The 24587-nt window shown below is 51.3% G+C and overlaps 2 protein-coding genes across 2 annotated transcripts in view; both read right to left on the bottom strand.

Annotated features, from left to right (window-relative positions):
- Positions 1 to 24587, bottom strand: part of LOC126540826 (uncharacterized) — a 134697-nt gene that overhangs the window by 25539 nt on the left and 84571 nt on the right. Inside the window, exon 5 of the mRNA XM_072286198.1 lies at positions 6518 to 6693. Coding sequence (XP_072142299.1) covers positions 6518 to 6693 — 176 coding nt within the window. The remainder of the gene's footprint in view (positions 1 to 6517; positions 6694 to 24587) is intronic.
- Positions 14276 to 15118, bottom strand: LOC140216151 (uncharacterized). Its single transcript, XM_072286544.1, has one exon. It carries the CDS (start codon positions 15116 to 15118, stop codon positions 14276 to 14278), a length of 843 nt encoding a protein of 280 aa, XP_072142645.1.

Below are 24587 nucleotides of genomic sequence, written 5' to 3'. Positions count from 1 at the left end.
GCGACCGCCTCACCACTTAATAACCAGATCGCTTCTGCCGAGCGTAGGAGATGGCTACATCAGAGGACATGGACCTCCAAATAACTCCCCCGAATCCGGTTAGCAACGCGGACGAAAACGGGGACATAAGAATAATTTCCGAAGCGGGGACTAGCAAAAGCCAAGAGATCGCCGCCGACAACCAGGCAATGGACGGCTGGCAGTTAGTTCTATCGCGGCGACAGCGAGATGCTGTCAAGCACAACGACAGGGAAACGGCTTCCAACAACAAGGATAACATAAACGGACAGTCATCAGCAGGCGGCGCGAAAGGAGACGGGCAAATCGGTCGTCGCAACATGCGCCCAAGGAAGGGCAAGCCTCTGCCACCATTACCGAAGAATGACATCAGGATAATACTGAAGCCCCACAAGGGACCAATGCTCAAGGAATATCTGAGAACAGAAATACCACAAGCGATTATTCGGGCTACCGGGACGATAATCACAGGAAACGGACCGAACCAGCGAAAAATCACCGGAGAGGATTTCATACTGCGAATCCGAGAGGCAACGAATATCATCATCGTCTCCACACCTTCACTGGAAGTGGCGGACGTCATTCGTCGAATCACGTGCATGGAACTGCGAGGCAAGCAACACCCCTTCAATGTGTACGTAGGGAATCCAGATGATAGCTACAAAGGGGTGGTGCACGGATTCCCAGCACACACCGAATCAGCATATCTCCAGCAACACCTGCGAGTCAGGACCCCAGGAGTCACCATCGAAAGGGCCTGAATGCTAGGAAGCTCAAATACCGCTCTCCCCACCTTCTCGGGAGGCAAGCGCCCCAAATGCGTGTACTACATGGGAGTAGAGATGCGGTGTACGGAGTACAGGTCAACAATCCAAATGTGCCTGGAGTGCATGCAAGAGGGACACCGCTCGGACGTTTCACCGAACCCCAAGAACATACGCCGTGGCAGCGGACTCGAAAATCCACGCCCACAAGGACACGAATGTGAAGTGAAGTGCGCCGTGTGCAGGGCGGCAAGCAACAAGACGCGTCGGTGCCCGAACAAACTGATTGCCGCCAAGGGCGTGAAGACGACTCGCCAGTCGCGATCGCGGGAGCGGTCGGGACAGAACACCAAAAAGGTACCGGGGTGCTGGTTCGAGTCGACGGAAGAGGAGGACTTCTACCGGCACCGATCGAGATCGAGATCGCCCCACGGAAGCAGAGCGAAGAGCAATACCCCCTCGAGGGACCCCTCCAGCTCCAGGGCTTCGCAGCGGTCGAATTCGCCACTGCCTAAAAAATAGCAGGTGAGCTGGGCGAAGGTTGTTACACCCACTGCTCCAGAACAGAATGCTGGTGAAAATGATAAACGTATTCAGAAATCTGAAAAGGAAAATGCGCGACTAAGACAACAGCTCTCAGGAGAAGAACGCAAACGACAATCACTTGAGAAACAAATGTCAGAGTTAGAGGCGCGCTTCAATAGCACAATACAACAGCTGGACACGCAGCGTCAGCCTGAAGAAATAGCCAAAATGAAAGCGGCGGCAGATATAAACTCCGTCTCCGCGCAGTCTCCGTCAACCAAAATCTCAAATAACGCGCAGATAACGGCAGCGCAGATCCAGACAATGATCGCGGCAAACTTGAAAATATTTATGCATGAAGTATGAAGTAAACACAACGTATTCGTGGCGGAACAGCTTAAGGCAGTCTCGAAGGCTGTTCCCACCAAAAAAACGCGCAATTGCGATAGGAGCGGGTTCGGCAAAAACTAAAATAAGCCACTGCGTAACAGAATCCGACGGCTCGGACACGGAAACGTCACTGGCTTAAAATAAGAGTGGACAACATGGCTAATCACGCTAAGAAATCACAACGAATACAAAATTGCGAACAATTACAGATATCGCAATGGAACTGCCGCTCCTTCTCCGGGAAAGCGGCAGTGTTCCACCAGTTTATCAAAAACTCCGGAATCGCTCCGGACGTGATATGTCTGCAGGAGGTCGGGGCCAAGCCGGCCAAGCTGCAGGGATACTACACTGAGCGATCCTCAAAATTCGAAGGTCGCCACGCTGGTGAGCAAGTCGATAAACGCTCAATTATTAACACTTCCGCAAAATGAGGGAGAGACCAACTCCATAGTTATCAGTGTGATGCCAAAGAAACGAAGTAAGGCACACACACTATTAACAAATGTGTACAGTCCTCCCAAAAGCAAAGGGAACGACCAACCCCAAATTCTCTCAGCAACAAAAGATTTAGCGGGCACCAGGGATAAGGCGGTGATAGTGGGTGACTTTAATGCACCCCACATACTATGGGGATACGCGAAAACGTCGCCCAAACGGTTCCTACTCGAGCGCACCGCAACGGCCTTGGGCTTACGGGCAATCAATCAGATCGGCAAACCGACGCAAACGGGTAACAGCGTCAGCAGAGACCACGGCGCCCTACCCTGCCTTTACAATTAACATCAGAGACACACAATGGGTTTCTTTTGACGAAAACCTGGGAAGCGATTACGACATAATCCGAGTAGCGCTCTTCACGCCCAACATACGGAGAACAATAGGAATGACTAAATTAACTGACTGGCCTCGTTATAGAGAACTCCAGAGAGCGCTGGAGGAGTCGGATACAGCCCCGACCAACATGCGAGAATGGACTGAATTCCTTCGACGTGCACACGCGGACACCACTAAAGCCATTGAGCGTACAGCGGAGGTGCCGGTGATAGACTCTCACCTGGTCAGCCTATGGGAAGAGAGGGGGAAACTGGCCAAGAGGTGGAAAAGACAACGTCTAAACAAACACCTGAGACAACGCATCGCTCTCTTGGCAGAGCAAGCCCAAGGCCACGCCAACGAGCTCGCTAAAAACGAGTGGGCGACGTTCTGTGCAACCCTATCAGGAACTCTGGGAACGACCAGTACGTGGAGAATACTGCGAAGCATGCTAGACCCGATGAGCACGCTTACTGAGAATAACAAGAAGCTCCAAATTATAGCAGACAACTTCGAGGGTACCAGACCAAGATCTAGTCCATGCTCTTCAGGAAAAGTACATAGGACCCTCACCTGCCACGGGATCGTCGTACGCGAGGAGACAATACGAGAGGGAGGCGAACCTTAAATTATACGAAGAAGTAACGTACGCGGAAGTGTATGAGGCGGCACAATCCGCAGTTAAAAACTCGGCACCGGGCCCAGACTCGATCACAAATGCAATGATTCGAAACATGGATTCGGTAGCCCTAGCGAAAATAACAAAGTCTTTCAATAGCAAGTGCTGGGTCAAGGGAGACTTGCCCCAAGAGTGGAAATTGGCTAAAATAACCCTGATCCCCAAACCAAAAAAGAATCCGTTGATTAATACACTACGGCCGGTGTCGCTCACGTCCTGCCTAGGTAAGCTCTATGAAAGGGTTATCCATAGCAGATTGCAGCGATACCTGGAAGAGTGGAACTGGTTCCCGCACTCCATGATAGGATTTCGCACGGGTTTATCTTGCCAGGACGCGTTCCTCCTACTTAGAGACGAAATTCTAACTAATATACCGTACGGCGACGAGAGACCAGTCCTAGCACTAGACCTCAAATGAGCCTTCGACAACGTCTCTCACGCCGCAATATCGGAGGAACACGAACTCGCGGATTGTGGTCAGCGCACATATAATTACTTAAGAGCGTTTCTTTCCAACCGCGAGGCGAGCATCAGTATTGGCCAAATCACTTCGAATTTATTTAAAGTGTCTTACAAAAGAACACCTCAAGGAGCTATATTATCTCCTCTTTTCTTCAACATGGCGATGTGTGGCCTCGCGCGCGATCTGGATCGGATACCCGACCTAGGTTACACGCTCTACGCGGACGACATCACGCTGTGGACGAGCAGAGGTTCACTAGGGGATAAGGAGTATACGCTCCAAGGTGCGGTATTAGCGGTGGAGAAATTTTCTGCATGGAGTGGCCTGAAGTGCACACCCGAAAAATCTGAGATCATCCGGATACACTTGAAAGGCGACAAATCCAGAGGATCGATTACAATCGTGGTTGAGCGCCAATCATTCCGAGAGGTATCCACGATGCGAGTCCTAGGTTTGTGGCTTCAGAGCGACGGGAGAGCAGTACAGACACTCAAGACCCTCAAATCCACAGCCCACAACATAGCCCAAACGATACGTCGCGTGACGTATCGAAAAAGTGGGAATGCGAGAAGACGATACCCTAAGGCTCGTACAGGCCTTAGTGGTTAGTCGAATCACGTATGGCTTACCGTACCAAATCCTGAACAGGGAGGAGGAAAAGCAGGCTAACACAATAATCCGAACCACTTTCAAAGCTGCTCTGGGCCGGCCTAAATGTACTTCAACGGAGCGCATGTTAGTTTTGGGAGTGCACAATACTTTCTACGAACTGAGGCAGGCCACCCTGATGCGACAGAGAGAGCGCCTCAGCTTCACAAAAGCTGGTAGGGCAATATTGGCTGGACTCAATATTCCAGCATACCCCATTTATCTCACAGAGCAGGCCGTACCTCTCCCTCCTTCGATGAGATCCAAATTTACAGTAGCCCCAATTTCAAAGAATATGCATCCCGAGTACAACAAGGAAAGGCGCAAAGCACGCGCACAATACATTCAATCAGCGTACTCTAATAACCACAGGTACACGTACTACACGGAGGCAGCTGTGTATGCAGAGGCGATCGGGCAGCGCTACCAAAGGTGGTACGCCCTGGCAGTCGTGAACGCAATCAGCCAACAGCAAATTACCGCGTCCGCCACGGCGGGATCCGCCACCTCGGCTGAAATATTAGCAGTGGCGATCGCACTCGCTCACGCGGAGCGTTCGCAAAGGGACTCGGTCGTGGTCACGGACTCCCAGGAGGCATGTGGCATGTTTCTCAAGGAACACGTGACTACGGCTAACCTCGCGATAATCCCCAAATCCTTCAACCACCTTCATCGCCTACTCTGGTGCCCGGGCGCCGCGGGGGTACAGGGGAACAAAAAGGCTAACGCGTTAGCTCGAGGGTTCACTAACCGAGCGACGGCGTCCTCTTCTAACCCCAACCACCCGCACTATCCCTCAAAAAAATTCCACCAATTTAAATGCCAAAGACATCCTTGCTCATCAGCGTGGAGTCCACAGAAAATACCCGCCGCCTCAACTACAACTTAACGGGGAAGAGGCCGCCGATTGGCGTAAAATACAGACCGCGGTATTCCCCCATTTAAAATTGCTAAACGCCATGTATCCCACTCGTTATAGGCCCAACTGTCCTTGGTGCAGTGGCATACCTTCGCTAATACATATAACCTGGGAGTGCACTAAGCGCCCTCATAGGCAAAATACCAGTAACACAATGAAGCAGTTGGAGGCACAGCTCGCCCGCTCCGACCTGGCAGGACAAAAGTCCTTAATTAGCCAGGTCAGGCAGGCGGCAGAGGCCAGCGGGGCCCTGGACTGAGATGCTCCGACCACCCCTCCTTCAAATCTTTTCCATTGCAATAAAGTTTTTCTCTCTCTAACTTAATCCATAACTAAGTGTGCAGGAGGCTTTCGCTTCACGTGTTATACGAATATAGTATGCCCTATAATTCTTTTCACGTAATTTTCTCTGATTTAATCTACAATCACTTAAGACTCGGCAAAAGTTGTAGCTCCCACAGTTAGAGCTTCTCCACTTCAGCGCTTTCACGTCGTAGCAGTCAGCGATGCCTTCGGGGTGAAAAGGCTGGAGTCGGCCAAGGTGTTGCTCGTTGTTACCGGCAGTGTAAAGGACACGGACGAAGTGGGACGACAACACGGCGCTCACAAGCACGTTCCGCTTCGTACTTGTCCTTTGCGTTGCCGTAATCATGAACGTCGACCAACTTACCTAACCCGGCGCTCTTCTCGACGTAATTTCTCGCTGTCGTGTTACCCCTAACGAAGCTTACAATCGCTGGACCTCGGTATGCGACGAACATGCTGCGTGTGTGCGCGTTCGAGCGAGCGAGAGTCTATGTGTGTGCATGTGTGCGAACACCGCGTAAACTCAATAAGACCTGTCGCAGGACGTGGGAGGCTATGCGCTCGCCTGTATGTCTAAACCAATATGCGCACAGTATTGGCGGTATTATGCAAAAGGTCTATAGGTCTTTGAAACGGACATGCTGTCTACTTATACTACCGACATAGGTTTGCTGGATAACGGTTCCACTTTATGCGGAAAACGCAATGAAGCAAAAAAATACGCTACGTAAATATCTTCGCTGCTACAAATATCTGTCGTGAAGCACACATTTCTGTTAATAATGCATTCGGCTATTCGATGAGATTAACAATCATCGTTCATTCTTTCTCCACAAATTTCTCTTAAACTATTTGTTGCAAAGTGCATGAATGTGCGCATTTTGCAATTATCATTGTATAAGGTATCCATTCGATTTGCCTGTAGTACATTCCACTCGACGATCCGTAAGCTCGCTGCTTGGTATTTACAGATTTGAACAATTGTGTCTTACCGGTTATGATTCCTTTGAGTACTACGGGTAGCGTTGTGACATTCTTGAGCCAACTAACATCCTGCCACGTCAGTGACTGGTCGAAGAAGTCGTTTGTGTACTTGGTGAGGCCGGAGCCGCTGCTGACATTCGTCATATTGAAGTTGGCGTAAACGGTGTCGTCGAAATTACCCAACCTGGAGCAGAAAAAATTACAAATGCGAATGAACAAGAAAACTCGAGCTTGCTACGTACGTTTGCTCTCTAGAAAAAAAAATCTTAAAATCCGTCTTTTGTGTACACTTCTCTTTTCCCTTTTCGATGACAGAAACAAGTTCGCCCGTAATTTCACTTTTTACATATGCTGCGACAGCTACAGCTGACATTTAACTATTACGAATGATCACTTCAAAAAGAAATCGGAAAAGAGGCAGTTTAACCCCAAGGCAAGACATTGAAAGCGATCGCAATTTTAGCAGTGTGGTTGAGCCAGCACCACCTAGATAGCACAAGGTTTGTTCACTGCCGTCCACGACTTCATGCTGCTGGCCCGACCGCCATAGCACCTAATCGATATGCTCCTGAGCAAGCCGTCATGATTTTGACGACACCGCTTCGTCATGCCAGGCCTCGGCAAGGGAAATTTCGGGCCAGTAGCATGACGTCATGTATCGAAGTTAACAGGTCTTGTGCTGTCTAGGTGGTGTTGCTTGAGCACGGCCACTGGATAAAAAAAAAGTGTGTCCTGCCACGTCAGCCTGGCTGCAATGGGAGCGAATGTCTCAGCCGTAGTTCCATTCTCGGCCGCTTGGGTGGGCCAAACAGAACTAGCGGTCGGGGACGAGACGCGACGGTTTTCACGGGCGACGGCATTCCAAGAGCGTTCCTTGCGCATTTCCTTTGCCGATCCCGCACAGCAGTCCTCGAATGCTGGTACCACGGCAGATGACAGCGTTTTCGATGCACCCGGCAGGCCGCACTTTTGCAGCGAAGCTGTTTACCTCTAACAACCGGTGATTCTTTCGTGGCAGTCTGCAGAAAACTCGGCTCCATCACCTGGCCACCGTCACGAAGGCGTACCTTGCCGTGTTGCGGGAACCGCACACGATCTCGCTTGCCTCTCTCGACGTGAGATCGCTTGGTCTTCATTCCAAAGATATAACGCATGACTTCGTACTCAACGAGGTTCAGATGCTTTGTTTCTCGGAAACGTGGACGGACATAGTCGCCGAAGTGACCGGCTACGTTGCAATAACGGCCGCGAAACGAAGTGCGAACCGCTCTGCCAAAGTCGCCGTCTACGCAAGAAGCGTGCGTGACCGCTTACACGCTTAAATCTGACCCGGTTGACTGCGGCGATGTGTGTGCCGTGAAAACCCGTGATGGAATCGTCATCTTCACCATGTACACTTCGCCGGGCACTTCCAAGGCCAACGTAGAGCGGTTCATGCGAACGCACTTCGCGGTGTTGGCGACAGATACCACTACGCCTTTCGTCGTGGTGGGGGAGTTTAACGTCGACATTTCCAAACAGGAAAACAAGTGGTTCGGAGACTTTGTCTTCGAAGTGTTTGTGCTAAAGTGTTGCACAGAAAAGAAACTACCAACCACCATCAGTGACTCGTGTGTCGACCTAACGTTGGCGAAGAACGTGGCAACTGTGACAACTCAAAACCCCAGTGTATACCACAGCGATCATAAAGTCCTCGTGGCATGAGCTTCTCATACCGGTTGCTAACAGACACTGTAACACATATTTCCGTTCCGTACATAGCTGTCAACGCTGTGGAAGCTGTGCAAGAAGTTTGGTCAGGAAACGTTTTCACTCTGCGCTTTCTGTCCATGCTTCGCTGAGCGCCAAGAGCGTTCGCTGGCGCGAGCATGCACGCGAGGCTCTTCTCGACGGGCAAAATAAAAAATAAAACCCAGAAAATAACAACAAAAACATAAAACTCATCGAAAACAACCCGTTAGCAACAGTACACCACAGTGTGTTTGTTCCTAAGGATTAAACCTTGTTTCATTTAAAACTGAGCATATATAAAAATTCGCTGTCTCGCCTGAAAGGCAAAGCGCCGATTGCGATAGCAAATAAGTATACAGTTGTACAAAGTAAGGATATTAGTTTTATCGGCTGTGTAAACTTGTAAGCATTCGCCTTCTGCCTAAATTAAGTATGACAAGATGCGTAAGCATGACTCAACGAGGACGTAGAAGGAAACAGAAGCACAGAGAGAGCGCTGTCCTTGTGTATCTTCTTGTTTCTAGGTCCTTGTTCAGTCGCGCTTACACATTCTGTCATGCATTCAAAGCAACTAGCCCGTCAACGTGTTTTAACTAAATGAACGAGCATGGTGTCACGCGAGCACAGGTCATTATGAGCATACCTCGCTCGATGACAGCGGAAACTGTCTGTAAAAACACTGGAGTTAGGAATCATGGCATAGCCGCGTGCCCATTGGCCTCCGCGCATCTGTCGCTTCAACGCGAACTAAACGTCGAAAGCACAGCCCATGCGAAGCTACCGGCTCTATGCGTACTCTGCTAATATCGCAGATCGCTTTAAAATTTGGCCCGCGCGGGCGTGCACTTCGCTCGCGTCGCTGACCGCTTTCAAAACACTCGAGCGTCGGCAACGCGTCCCTACGGCTTCCGCCCAAGGCGTCTACTACGGCATCCGCCACTCGCATGGCTAACGCCATATCGGATGCCGCGGTTGTCTCCACTCTGTAGGAAGCGGCGGGCGAGGAGGACATCGAGGCACCTTAGCTGCCGCCGCAGGAGCACGCGCTTCCTCCCTCGCCAGACACCACTGCCCTTTGCCCTGCCTCGCGTGCCACAGCAGAGGGCACGCATCTGGGCGGCGTTCCTCGCTCGCGCCCGCGAGATTGAAGCGCGCTCGCCAGCTCACATCACACGCTTTCACTCATACGGAAGCTCACAGCGAAGGCAGAAATGCACCTGGACTGTCCCTATAACAGCTATGGCAATAAAAACAATTGCGCCCAGTTGCGGACAAAAATTGCAACGACGTTTCACTTCGTGAACGTTGGCTACGGGCAAGCATTGCCACGAACTTACACAGGTAGCACCACGGCGTTGAAGCACATATTGAAAGGGCGCGGACGCTGCATTGATCTCGACGTTGCGATGCCTTTTGTGCCTCAGGGTGCTGTTACAGTCGGGGGTCCTTGGAGCCACGAAGGTTCCATGGATGGTGCCGTGCCAGGTGCCGGGAGAAATCAGGGTTCTGGGCGACGTTCGAAGAATTATAAATAAGTATTATATTAAAAAGAAAAAGGTACACGGTTCACTTTTCAGCACGGCTCCAGCTATCGGAGCATGTTCAAGCGTCTCCCTCTCACAGCCTTCCGCATCCGCTTTCTAGGCCGTTTATTTCCCTCTTTCCCTCGACGAGGGAATTCACTGCCCAATCACAAACGCCGAACCGCCACTTGTCTCCAAAGTGATGCACCTGTCTCCAACGGGGCGCACCTTCTTCAATGTGGCACACCTGTCCTCAACGTGGTGCACCTGTCTCCAACGTGACACACCTGTTCCCGACGTTGTGCACCTGTCTCCAACGTGGCACACCTGTCTCCAATGTGACACACCTGTTACCGATGTTGTATACCTGTCTCCAACGTGGTGCACCTGTCTCCAATGCGGCACACCTGTCTCCAACTTGGCACACGCGTCTCCAACCTGGTGCACCTGTCTCCGACGTGGCACAATACGAGTCAACCGCGTGGCAAACTGTGACCCCGTCGTTGATTTCCCCTGGAGTACCTGACAATGACCCTGTCCTCGGTCAGTGGCCTCTTCGTGAAGGTAAGGAGGGCGACGTTAGTGTATTGAAGCGAATTTAATGATGAAGCACGAACATCAACCGTGACAGCTGCATGTCACCGGCGGAACATCCTTGATTCTGGGGGTTCGCCAGGCCCAAAGACGGAAAGCGCAAGTGCTAGACATGCAAAGAAACACCGCGAACATAGAGAGCGAGAACCACGGCGTCGAAGCACAGACTGAAATGGCGCGAACACAGTCGCGGACGCTACATTGATGTCGACGGTGCGAAGCCTGTGGTGCCACAGGGAAAGCACATATGCTTGAAATACAAAGAGACGTCGCGAACATGCACAGCGAGCACCACAGCGTCGAAGCACAAACACGAAGGGCGCGAACGCGGTCGCTATATTCAACTCGGTGGTGCGATGCCTGGTGTGCTACAAGGAAGGCGCCATTGCTACACATGCAAAGAAGTGTAAAGCCGTGGTAAACGAGACGGACACACGTCTTTTCGGTAACAAGGTCTAGTTTATTCTGTCCAAAAAGAGAATTGAGCGGGGGCGCGCAGCGCGCCGGAAGTGGCGAGGGCTTTAGAGAGAGAGAGGAGAAAAGAGGGAAAAGGAGCATAGAGAAGTGCGGTGCGCGGACCTAGTGCGAAAGGAAAGCAGTAAACAAAGTAATAGGAAAAGGGAGCTCGCGCACGACGTTCGGCACAGTGAGTCGGATCATGTGTCCGTGTGCCTGGTGTCCAACACTCGCGAAGGTCCGCTTACGGGAGGCCCGCGGGACGCCCCGCGGAGTTGTTTATGGCTGCGGGGGTGGTGCGCAGCTCCATCGCCGCGCCGCTACAGATTGCTCCCCCTTATTAGAGAGGAAGCGGAAGCGACGAACGATGCTCAAAATGCACAAGTGGCAGCCCAGTGCACGCGACGAAGCGGTGACGAACCGCGCACTTGCAAGGCGGAGTCCGCATGTCCCGGGAAGGCGAGATAATTAAGCGCGGGTGCCTCGCTGAATGCTGGCTTGAGTCGCTCAAGCGCGATCGTATCCCGTGTCCCATTTACGTCGACGACGAAGTTAGAAGGAAAACGTTCTAAAACGGGGAATGGCCTGAGGTATTGGGGCTGAAGCGAGCCGCGCACGGGGCCGTAACGCACAAAAACATGTGTGGCTGTCTGCAAGTCTGAAGTGATGTACACTGCACGGGGTTTGTTAAAACGTGTAGGCTGCGGACGGAGGTTTCGGAACACATCGCGAAGCTGGTCGACGTACTCGCTTGCTGTTACAGAGGAGGTGAGGGTCTTTTCTTCGAAGAAGTCGGCTGGCAGGCGAAGCGAGGTGCCGTAAACAAGCTCCGCAGTAGCGCAGGAGAGGTCCTCTTTGAAGGCAGATCGAATTCCGAGAAGCGTGAGCGGAAGTCTGTCAACCCACTTGTTTGGGCAGCCGTGCGCTGTGAGTGCTGCCTTGAGATGGCGGTGAAATCTCTCGACGAGGCCATTTGTTTGAGGGTGGTAGGAGGCAGTTCGCAAGCGTGCTGTTCCGAGAAGTTGAAGTAGCTCCGTGAAAAGGGACGACTCGAATTGCCGGCCTCGATCAGTGACAACTTTCGTTGGACAGCCAAATCGGGATACCCAAATGGACACAAAAGCTGCGGCGACAGTAGCTGCAGACATGTCGGGGATAGGTGTCGCTTCGGGCCAGCGGGTAAAGCGGTCGACACATGTCAGAAGATAGCGATAGCCTTGGCATGGGGGTAGCGGGCCGACAATGTCGACGTGCACAACGGAGAAACGTTCGTCGGGTTGCAAGAAAGGCTTTGTAGGGGGGACAGGGTACCGCTGAACTTTCGCGCGCTGACAAGGTGCGCACGAGCGGACCCAGTCCCTGATATTTGCGTTCATGCCCGGCCAGACGAAGCGTGATGACACAAGCTTTTGAGATGCGCGAATGCCTGGGTGTGCAAGAGTGCGATATGAGTCAAATATTTGCTTGCGGAAAGAGGTGGTTAGGTAAGGCCGAGATGTGTCCGTGGAGGTGTCGCAAACAATTGGCACATCTTCAAAGGTAACTGATTCAAGCTGAAGAGATGTTGACGCGTCACGTAGGTGAAGGAGCTCAGAATCACTAGCTTGTTCTGTAGCCAATTCTTGGAGGTTGAAAGGAAATGATGTTGAGATAGAGCTCTTGGAGCGACTGCGTGTGATAGCATCCACGCGACTGAGAGCGTCAGCTGGTGAGTTGTCAACGCCGCTGACGTGGCGTATGTCAGTTGAAAACTCTGAGATGAAGGCGAGCTGGCGCACCTCACGTGGAGTACATAATGATTCAGAGCGGCCGGTTGAGTAGGTGAGAGGCTTGTGGTCAGTGAACATTGTGAATGAGCGGCCTTCAAGTAGGTGCCGGAAATGCCTCACGGCGAGAAATATGGCGAGCAACTCACGGCCGAAAACACTGTAACGTGTTTGTGCGGGGGTCATGCGTTTTGAGAAAAAGGCAACGGGCTGCCACCCACCGTTTACTTTTTGTTGTAGTACCGCTCCGACCGCAGAGCTGGAGGCATCCGTCATGAGCGACAACGATAGCTGGGGTTGGGATGAGCTAGCAGTGTGGCATCGGCCATAGCGTGCTTGATAGAGTTGAAGGCTTCATCTGTTGTGCTGTCCCAGGGCAGTGCAGTTGACGATTGTTTGCCGCAAAGCAAACGCTCGAGGGGTTCCAGCAGCATAGCACAGTTTCTAATGAATCGGCGGTAAAAGTTTACCAGGCCTAGAAACTGGCGTAGCTTAGTGATTGAAACTGGCTTGGGGAACTCCATGATGGCTTGCACTTTGTGAGGAAGAGGGCGGATGCCGTTGTTATCCAAGCGATGGCCGAGAAAATCAAGTGATGGTACTCCGAACTCGCTCTTGGCAGTGTTGACGACGATACCATTTGCTGATAGGCGCTCAAAAAGCTGATGGAGATGTTGGAGGTGCTCTTCGTGGGATGAGCTTGCCACAAGCAAGTCGTCAACGTAGGCGAAAACGAACGGCAGACCACGTGTGACTGTGTCGATGAACCGCTGTGATGTCTGTGCAGCATTTTGGAGACCGAATGGCATTCTCAAAAATTCAAAGAGGCGAAATGGAGTGGTAATTGCTGTTTTTGGAATGTCTTCTTGTGCGACAGGAATTTGGTGAAAGGCTCGCACCAGGTCAATTTTGGAAAATACTGTAGTGCCATCCAGTGCCGACGTGAAATCTTGGATGTTAGGCAGTGGGTACCGGTCCGGAATGGTTTTTGCATTCAGGGATCGGTAGTCCCCACATGGCCTCCAGTCACCTGATTTCTTGGGGACCAGATGGAGCGGAGACGCCCAGCTGCTGGACGATGGTCGTATAATTCCAAGTTCCAACATGTGTTCGAACTCTGCTCGGGCAATTTTCAGTTTGTCTGGGGCGAGTCGTCGTGGGCGAGCAAATACAGGTGGACCAGTTGTTAGGATGTGATGACGTACAACATGTTGTACGGGCTTTGTCCAGTCGGGTGGTCGCGTGAGGTTGGGAAACTTTTGAAGGAGGCAAGCAAAAGGATCACCAGCAATTGTTGTGGTTGGGGCGACTATAGGCGAGTCACAGGAAACGACGCCATGAACAGAGAGCAACGTAGCAGTGTCCAGCAGGCGTTGGCGTTTCACATCGACCAGCAGTCCATGGTGGTCCTGGAAATCAGCGCCAATAAGAGCACGGCGAACGTCAGCGACGAGGAAAACCCAAAGGAACACGCGGCGCAGGCCAAGGTTCAGGGTGAGGGACCGCGACTTGTAAACAGGTATCCTGCTACCGTTGACAGCTTGAAGATAGGAGGTCGGCGGTGTAGTTCGGTCGGAACGTCGCGCGGGAATAATGCTGACCTCCGCCCCGGTGTCCACCAGGTAGTGCTGGCCTGTGGTTCTGTCCATGACATGTAATAGGCGACTTTTGCTTTGGCCCTGACCGGTTGTCGCCATTAAAGGTCGGCCGGCTGGTTTCCCTGCCATGCACAAGGACGGAGGCAGTGGCGCGCCTCCTGCCCGAAGCGGCGGTGATAAAAGCATACCCGTGATGGCGTTTGAGACCGGGAGCGTTCTTCTCTTGGACGCCGTGATCTACTCGAGCTGCGGTACCTTCCGTGACGGGGTGAATTGCGATGACGCTCCGCAGCACGTCGATTGCAGAGCACGTCGATGGGAGAAGCGGCGGAGGAAGATGTTTGCGGCACTGAACTCGCAGTGGTGTTTGATGGTGTTACGTTGCACACCGCTGGCGTCACCACCTCCATGACTTTGTCCGCCAGGCTGGCCAGGCTGTTGAGGTCCATTACCGTGGCTGTAGCGAGTATCATCTGAACGTTTACTCGAAGGCGCTGCATGAACAATTCCCGAAGGACGCGGTCGTCGTTTACTGTTGTGTTGCCGCTCATGAGCTGTTGCATACGGCGAAGGAGCTGGCTTGGCCGACGGTCTCCCAAGTCTTCTGCGGAGAGCAACTGCTGCATGCGGGCTCGCTGCGATGTTGTTGTGCGCTGGAGAAGTGCAGCCTTAAGATCGCTGTATGGAGTAGCGGAAGCCGGTCCAGAAAGCAGATCGGCAGCTTCTTCTGCAGCAGTAGGCGACAGTGCCGAAACAACTAGGTGGTACTTGCGTTGTTCCGTGTGAACGCCAGAGAGAATAAATTGCGATTCCGCTTGAAGAAACCAAAGTGCAGGGTTGCGGTCCCAGTATGGTGGGAGTCGGATGGAAACCGCAGATACGTCTTGTTGCTCAGTCGTGCCCGTAAGTTCAGTGTCTGGTTGCATCTCGTTGCTGTGCATGGCTCCACAATAACTTCGACAGTGCCGCGAAGAAAACTTTGTAAAGCCGTGGTAAACGAGACGGACACACGTATTTTCGGTAACAAGGTCTAGTTTATTCTGTCCAAAAAGAGATTTGAGCGGGCGCGCGCAGCGCGCCGGAAGTGGCGAGGGCTTTAGAGAGAGAGAGGAGAAAAGAGGGAAAAGGAGCATAGAGAAGTGCGGTGCGCGGACCTAGTGCGAAAGGAAAGCAGTAAACAAAGTAATAAGAAAAGGGAGCTCGCGCACGACGTTCGGCACAGTGAGTCGGATCATGTGCCCGTGTGCCTGGTGTCCAACACGCGCGAAGGTCCGCTTACGGGAGGCCCGCGGAACGCCCCGCGGAGTTGTTTATGGCTGCGGGGGTGGTGCGCAGCTCCATCGCCGCGCCGCTACAGAAGAGACGCCGTGGACAACCCCGCGAGCACCGCGGCGTATCAGTCAAACGCTACGCGCGAAGGCCAGCTTTCTGGTAGAAACACGATCTCTTGCTTAGGCCGATGTTTTGTTATTGCTTCGCAGTTTTATATATCAGTCTGAGAAGATTTAGCATAAAAGGCATGAGCTGTCCGTGTTTTAAAGCGAAAGCTTTGCTGGCCGCCAACTTGCGATTTCGCCGTGGCGGTGCTCCGAGGAGGCCCATGACGTCACAACACGTGCCTCGCCGGAAATATTTCTCTCTCTCTCGCTCCTAATCACTACTGCGCATGCGCCACTAGTAGCATTAAGCCACAGGTGTTGCGCCGCTGCGCCGCGCCTCTCCGCTACCGCCGTTTGGCATGACGTCACACTGTGTTCCTCGCCGTTGCGCTCGCCTCCACTCGCTTCGCCAGCTGCGTCGCATGCCTGATAACATGTCGGAGGATTGAAAAGGAGAGCTGACGTGCGCCGCAACCACAGTTGAGGCGGCATTATGGACGGTGACAATTCTGATAAGCAGGAGGAGGCCTGGAATCGACATCGGAACGAGATGAAGAGGAAACGAATCACCCAGGAAACAGACGAACAGCACGCCGAGTGACTGGCTAAACGCCGCAACATAGCTAGACAACCAGACTAACCTGGAGTTGAAATCAAGATTAACCAAGGCTAACCATGCTATGCCTTAGCTTTCGCTACATATATCCTGGCATAGCCAAGCTAAGCCACTGGCAATTTTAATGTAGAACACGTTTTATTTCATGGCATTTGTTTGTGGGCTTTCATTCTCAAAATTCCAAGGAATAGCTTTGTAAAGAATGAAATAAAAAGTATGAGCAACTTTAGTGCCCTATGGAATGCTTCAGGGCCTCAGACGAACAGCGCCGATTTGTAGAGCTGGCCAATGACCGTTGTGCGTAGAGACATAGAACTATATGCAAGTGCGAACGAAGTCATTGCAAGATGTCTGTAGTCTCCACAGCATTGACTGCTATGTATGAAACGGATTACACAAGGAGATGACGTTGCACAGCGCAGCACGCGAGAGAGCATAGAACTGCTTTTGTGCAGCAGAAATAGTGCAGATGATGACGATGATGATGATAGTGATCTATAAAAAGGAAAGATGCTTTATTCTGCAACCCGTGAGGTAGCACGGCGAAGCGTCGTAAGGTGAGAGGAAGTGGGAAGTGAAAGTTGAGAGAGAGAGGAAGGATGTGGCCTAATGGACTCCACCATGCGCGACAGGTGGCAGTCCTCAGTAAAGTGGCCAGCGTTGTAGTGGGCGCTTACAGGGTGTCTATTCCCAGTGAAATTTATGAACTCCAGCAGGCTTCGCAGCGCCATGAGCCGGTGACACACCGGAAACCGCAGGTCCGTCTCTGTGGCCGCTAGAAGGCCGTGGCGTCTGTAAGTGTTGATCACTGTTACCCACCTACCTGTGGCAGTGGCTCTTCCTCCTTCCCATCACCGACCTCAGAACGTGCACATTTTCCTCAAAGGGATAGCCAAGCAAAGAGCGCCAGCCGCAGCCCTGCAGCAGGCGGCAGCCTACAAGCTCCAGGAGGAGTTGGAAGGACACCTGCTGGTGTTCACGGTTCAGTCCTCGCCAGCGGGTCGGCAGCAGCGGCGTGCACTGTTCCAGCTCTCGCCTGTCACAGACAGTGTCGGATCCGCGTTTACAAGTTCTACTGCAGCTGAGCTCGCGGGGCTGCACCTGGCTGCCAAACTCCTTGCATAGCATCCTCCACAGCAGCCGCTGGCGGTGGTGTGCGACTCTAAGCCAGCGCTCCAGGCCCTCGTCTATCCACGGCGGGCAGGACTAACAGGGGTGCGGCTGCTTGCGAAGTTAACGGCCCTAGCCACCGCCGGAATCAAAATATTCTTCTACGCGCTGCCCTCCCATGTCGGGGTAGCCGATACCTGCGCCAAAGCTGTCTAACATCCCGGTTGGGCTTTCCCGGTTACCAGAGTGGCAGCGGCTTCGGACTACACGAGACTAGTGGCTAGTGGCAAGGCTCCCAAGCCGCTTCCAAAGAACGGCCTCTCCAGACGAGACCATTCCAGGCTCCTGCTCTTGCGGACTGGCTGCACTTGAACTGCGGCCTGGCTGTACGCCAAGTCCCACGTCACGTCACCTGCCTGCAAGAGGTGCGGGGACCCCAAGACTCTGGAGCGCCTTCTCTGTGCCTGCCCATTCTTGGCGCAGGAGCGCTTCATAGTGATCAACAATTACAGAATAGTGCAGATAAGAGGCGTGTCAGAACGCGGCCGGGACGAGAAACGCTTGATGCGGCGTTAGGGGCGTCGCACCTCGATTATGGATGAGGGCCGCGGAGTGAGTGAGTGTCAACTTTATTATTAGAAGGGGTAAGGGATAAGGGAGGCTAAGCTACGTAGGCTTCCAGGTTGTGCTTCACGATGGAGTCTTCAGCTCGTGCCAAGACCCGTGTTTGGATGTCTCGGTCGGTGCTGGAGAGAAGGGCCTCCCATTGTTCGTCGGAGGGGGGTGGCGAGACGAGGTCGGCGGGCGGGAAACTTCCGGGCAGCCCCAGAGGATGTGGTTTAACGAGGCAACGTCGCCGCACAGGCAGCAGCGTGGATCAATGACACCAGGGTGGATGTGCGAATACACTAGGGGGCACGGAAAGTTGCGGGTCTGGAGGCGACGCCAGGCGATCTCGGACCGCTTGGGAAGACTGCCATGTGGGGGTGGGTAGGCGTACCGTTCGAGGCGATAGTGCTGGGTAATGTCATGGTAGGTGACCATGGGCTCCGGCACCGGGGCGTCCGACGCGGAGGGGCCCACCGCTCGGTCGACGAATCCTTGAGCGTGTTGGTGAGCCGACTCGTTGCCGGGGTGACCCGAGTGGGCGGGGACCCAGACCAGTTCAATGTGACACGGTTCGTCCTCCAGTAGAAGTGGGCGAAGGAGTCGTAAGGTGGTAGGCGAGACGAGACCTCGGGCGAAATTGGAGATGGCGTGCTTGGAGTCGGAGAGTATGAGGCTGGCGTCGGTCGAGGTGGCGGCTAAAGCGATGGCCGCCTCCTCAGCCTCGACGACGTAGGGCGTTCGAACGGTGGCGGCCGTGATTGTCGGCCCCGAGGGTGCCGAGGAGGGCGAGACGGAGACGACTGCGAAGGCGTCCCGGGCGAGGCGTATCGGGCCGCATCCACGTAGGCGATGGCCGGGTGGTCGGCGTACTTGGCGTGAAGCATGGCCGCACGGGCTTGGCGACGGGCGTCGTGGTGTCCCGCGAGCATATTCTTGGGTAGCGGCTTGATGGAAAAGGCTGCCCGAAGAGCATGCGGTAGTGAGACCAGGTCTGGCGGGTGAGAAGAGGTGTCATGACCGATAGGGCCGCGGAAAACCGTCGGCGTTTGTCGGTTACCAGTGAGAGGGTTAGATAGATTTAGCTTGACGGTGACGGTGTTCCGCTCAGACCAGCGTTTGCCGCACGTCCGTGTTATGCACGCAGGTCCTCAGCAGGAACGCTCATGACAGCAGCAGTATCAGAACGCATGCCCCGGCTGCGCTGTAGAGAGGCAGAGGCAATTGAGCAGAGCAAAGCCACCTAGAAAAAAATGTAAGGCCTCCGCATCACCTCCTCTCCCCTGTCAATACGTCACGAGAGTCGGATGGTAGCGGTGGATGGGGGAGCGCTGCGTTTCTAGAACGCGGCGCGCGTTCTGAAAACAAATTTTCTCCGTGGCTGCAACGCTAGAGCGGCAACGCGTGGAGCATTTGCTTGGTGGCTTTGGTGGGGCATGCTGCGCCTTAAACGCGATTGCTTTTCTTCGATTGTGCGTGGTTCGTCCTGCACGGAAGCGCAACGATGCCTTACTGTTATTGCGCACCAAACTGCAAGTCCAATTATGACGGAGGACAAAGTGTCCGAGTGCACAAGTTCCCATCTGAGCGAGCCACTCGGGAAGCATGGACGAGAGCAGTTCCTCGGAAGGACTTCTCGCCAACGAAGTACAGAGTGGTAAGTATTTCTTCTCTCTATCGTTATTCTGGGTTTCCAGACGAATAGGTTTCGTCAGCATAGTGCGCAATGCATTCGTGCACGCGTGCACAAGAGATGGGTCTCTGCACCTGTCGACGCGCTTGTAAATTCAACATTTTCGTCGAGCTTCATACCAGTAACGGCTTGTTTTTTTTTTTTATTTCAGCTCTGTGAAAAGTATTTCTTGCCATCGGATTACTTGAAGACGACATCTTACACGGACGTCAAGACAGGAAAAGTGGTCGAAGTTGCCATGAAAAACATCCGTCTGAAGAAAACTGCAGTTCCGAGCTTGTTTCCCAATCGCCCTGCCTATTTATCGCGTCCGCAAGTGTGCGTTCGAGAAGCGCCGGCTGCCAAAAGAGCGTGCTTGGAAGCCACATATTTCTAAAAAGCAATAATGCTTTCTCAGCAAACCCAAGCAGAAGAGGACGCCAAAAATCTGGTTGGTAGCTTTGCGGACTTGCTCAAGGGCTTGCCAAGCTTTCAGTGTTCGGAATTCTGGACAGTTTTGAAGAAGGGCTCCAAGGTTTTCTTTTTGGACTTGTCACTTCAATCTGCTCCTGCAGTCCGTACTTCGGTGATCGTGTCCACAGACCTGCGCGTCGAAGTATTCTTTGTTGAAACGGGTGTGAGGAAGTGTGGTGATGTTTTAGTTCCTGAAAAGCTGTGCGACTTGAGAGATTTGAAAAGTGTGTTACACGTGATCGAACAGACACGTAAGGATATCAGCACTGAGCGTTCTGAAAAGGCCCGTCATCTACTGACATTGGTTTCGACATTGCTAGAGGAAGTAAGTGGAAAACATTTCGCATGCGAGTTGCAAGAATGGCATTTGGAAGTGCTTAAATTCTTGAAGAGTCAAGTTGATCTTGTTTTGAATGATGCTGGCCGATATCCCCCCGATTTATTGGTTTTTGCTAGCCTTTTGTTCACAATTTCACTTCATGCATATATATTCCTGAGAAGTTCGATGAAGCTTAAGATGCCGCATCCTGATACGATCAGAAGACTGTTCATCGTACGATGTACGCCTTGAAACGGAGCAGCAAGAATGTAGCTTTCTTTCCTATGCAAAGCGCATTGTAAGCACATATAAAGAGCATGAAAAGACAGTAACGTTAACGATTGATGAGATTCACCTTCAATCATTTTTTCATTACAAGGCTGGGTTGGTTACTGGTGCTGCGGTAAACTCATCGACTGCAGCAAAAACTGCCCACGTATTTATGATACAGAGCCTGCTTTCTTTAAACAAGGATGTTGTACACTTCACTTCACTTTATTTCCTTAAAGACCCTCATGTGAGGGTATTACATAGGGGGTGGGACACATTAGGTTAACAACAGTATACAGAAGAATTTTGAACGAGGTATACAAACAAAAATGATTATTGTGATGCAAGCGCACGCGTAATTTGGTTAAGGAACATAGATGGGCATGTGATGGCAGCAAGTTCTTGGGGAAGGCCGTTCCAGTCGCAAGCAGTCCGGGGGAAGAATGACGAAGCAAAAGTTTTTGTGTGTGCTCGTGGTCGAGACACCTGCTGCTGATGTCTGGTGCGAAGAGAGAAACGTGGTGGGGGAGGGCAGATGTAGGGTTCCTGTGATAGCTCGGAATAAAAGAATTTATGAAATAAGCCCAAACTAGAAATGTGGCGACGAAGTGCAAGAGTGTGTAAGTTGGACTGCGATTTCAAAGATGATATGCTGATATCAAAAGAGTACGAGGAATGAATGAATCTAGTTGCCCTGTTTTGAACTGATTCAAGTGAATTAGCAAGGTATACTTGTTTCGGGGACCAGATGGGCGATGCGTATTCTAATTTTGGTCGAACTAGTGATTTGTATGCGAGTAGCTTAACATGCAGGGGGGCAGAGTGGAGATGACGCTTTAAGAAGCCAAGCGTTTTGTTAGCAGATGAGATAATATTCGCGATATGGCTATTCCACGTAAGATCATGACTAAGATGAACACCGAGATATTTATATGATTGGACAGGGTCGATAGGAACGTTAGAGATAGTGTAGGGAAACAGGAGAGGATTACTGTGACGGTGGAAAGATATATATTTGCATTTCTTTATATTAAGTGTCATTAGCCAGTCGTTGCACCAGTTTTGTACCAGATTTAGGTTATTTTGTAGGGATTGTTGGTTAAAGGTGTGAGTAACTGTTTTGTAAATAACGCAATCGTCGGCAAACATCCGAATATGGCAATCTAATTTCTAAGGTAGGTCGTTAATATAAATTAAAAACAAAAGAGGCCCTAGGACGGATCCTTGGGGTACCCCTGAGGAAACTGGTAGTAAGTTAGACATTTGTTTATTAATGACGACTGATTGGGAGCGGTGAGTCAAGAATTCTTTTATCCATGCTAGTATGTCACAATGCATGTTTAGGCTGGAAAGTTTCAGAAATAGGCGGTTATGGGGTACCTTGTCAAATGCCTTAGCAAAGTCGAGGAAGATTGCGTCGGTTTGTAGGTTAGCGTCAAGGTTGGCATGCAGGTCGTGAACGAAAATGGCTAGTTGAGTCTCACTGGAGTAACCTTTACGAAATCCATGCTGTGATGAATGAAAGAAATTATTTGAGTCCAGAAACTGCATTGTTAAAGAGTAAATGACGTGTTCCATGAGCTTGCAGGGTATGCTGGTAAGTGATATGGGGCGGTAGTTAAGTGGTGAATCTTTTTTACCCGACTTGTGGACTGGGACGACCTTCCCCACTTTCCAGTCGTGGGGTATGATACCTGTAGAAATGGAGTGCGAGAATAGTAAGCATAAAAACTTGGCAGACGTGTGGCGAGTGTTTTTCAAGACCTTTGTGTTGATTTCATCAAAGCCGTTAGATGAAGAAAGTTTTAACTTATCTATAAGAAGGGATATGCCGGTTTCTGAGAACGTAACGGCTGGCATTGCAATTGTAGGGTCACTGGCTGTCATGAGGGGTGGTGGTTTTTGTTCTTTAGTGAATACAGATGCGAAGGCAGAATTAAATATGTTAGCGCACTCAACGTCTGAAATAACACGTCCAGAATCGTCAGTCAGGGTAACAACGCGCGAAGATTGGGGGTTTAAAAGCTGCCAGAATTTAGTCGGGTTATCTGTAAGTATGTTTGGCAAATCGATGTGGTAAAAGGAACGTTTAGCGTTTTTTACTGCGACCAAATACGCCTCTTCAGCAGCGTAATACTTTTCCCATGCGCAGTCTGTTCTGCTCAGTTTAGCACTTCGGAAAAGGCGTTTCTTTTTATTTTCTAATCTTCCCAGAGTCTTGGTAAACCATGGCCTGTGGTGGTTAGCGCGGAAGTTGCATTTGGGAATATATTTATTAGTCAATTCATTCATTTTATGTTTAAACATTGACCAGTTTGTGTGGATGTCTTGTTCGTCAAATGACCCCTGATATGATGGAAAAAAGGCCTCCAATTCCGCGTTGAAGGCCTCATAGTTTCCTTTGTTGTAGAGAGAAGTTGTTTTTTGGCAAGTTGCTTGTGTTATTGGAGTGAAGTTAAAGCATGCATGGATGGCTTTATGATCGCTGATTTCACGGAGATAAGTAATAGCGTTCAGGCTGTCGGGGTGGCTAGATAGTATGAGGTCAAGAATGTTAGCAGTATCTCCGGCGATGCGTGTAGGCTGGGTTACTAGTTGGGCTAGGTTAAAGGTTAAGCAGACATCCATAAACTCACGGGATTCATCCTGTCTAAATATAGAATAATTAGGGGCACACCAATCTATGCCAGGTTAGGTAAAATCCCCAAAAAGAAGAATGTGTGCCTTAGGGTGTCTAGTTTTAAGTTCGTTTAAAATGTTGTGCAGTTTACGGGGGAATTCGGGGCTATTGTGACGGGGTCTATAACAAACGCCAATTAATATAGATACTGGTGTGGCGCGACAAAGGAGCCATAATATTTCAAGGTCTGATGAGATATTGATGTGGGAACACTGTAGCTTATTGCTTGTAGCAATAAGGACGCCACCCCCTCGAGAGTTTGTACGATCAGTGCGGAAAAGATTAAAGTTAGGTAAGTTACAAAGAACTTCAGCGTCGCTTATATTATCAGTCAGCCAGGTCTCTGTCAAGATGAGCAGGTTGCTGCCCGTTGAAGACACGAGGCTGGACACAAGATCGCTCTTTGGAAGCAGGCTGCGTATGTTGGTGTAGATAACCGAGAGGCAAATATTCTCTCGAGGGGCGGTATCGCAAAGATTCGGTTTGTGACGATGGCGAGGTAAGCGCTATGCGATTTCCGTAACCGTTTCTGTGGCAGCATCGAAGGTGTAGCGTTTCTTTCCGAGAAACAAAGTTTTGTACCGCAGGGAGAACGGTCCGGTTTTTGGTTTTGCGAATGCGACAAGGTGTTTGCGTGCTGTACGAACAGGAAGGGAAAAGTCTTCTCCAATGCTAAAATTGGTGCCCTTTAACTCTGGCCCGTTTGAGAGGACAGTTTCTTTTGTTTTAGAGGACAAAAATTTAACTATAATCGGCCGCTGACGGCCATCTACGTAGCGGCCCGAACGATGTGCACGCTCAATTTGACATGGGTCCAAGGTTATCCGTAATTTGTCACGACAATGGCGGATTAGCAATTCTTCCGATTCAACGAACGTTTCGCGCGAATTAGAATCCGAAAGGCCATAAAATATCAAATTGTTGCGGCGTGACCTATTTTCGGCGTCATCTAACCGAGCTTCAAGGTTAGTAACAAGAGCAGCAGTCTTAGCGGATACAGATTGGGCAGACTGCAGATCGGTTTTGAGTTGAGACACCCTGGAAAACACTTTCTAGATCTGCTACGCGCTTGCTGAAGTCAGAAATGGTTGTGTCAATAGAACGCATATGATGTTTAAGGTCCTGTACATCTGTGATTATTTGGTCCTGACCGGTTGACAACGTCTCCAGTTTAGCAAGAACACGGTCCGATCTGTCAGGACCAGGGTTCGTCTCTATATCGGCCGACAAGAGCAGGAGGGATTTCATAACACCAAAACATTCACCAGCGACACAAATGCAACA

Source organism: Dermacentor andersoni, chromosome 2, assembly GCF_023375885.2.
Source record: "Dermacentor andersoni chromosome 2, qqDerAnde1_hic_scaffold, whole genome shotgun sequence".
Lineage (NCBI taxonomy): Eukaryota > Metazoa > Arthropoda > Arachnida > Ixodida > Ixodidae > Dermacentor > Dermacentor andersoni.
This window is presented reverse-complemented; position numbering and strand designations above follow the sequence as displayed.

Coding starts and splice junctions, on each gene's coding strand:
- LOC140216151 (XM_072286544.1), bottom strand. CDS start 15,118: ATGCACAGCAACGAGATGCAACCAGACACTGAACTTACGGGCACGACT.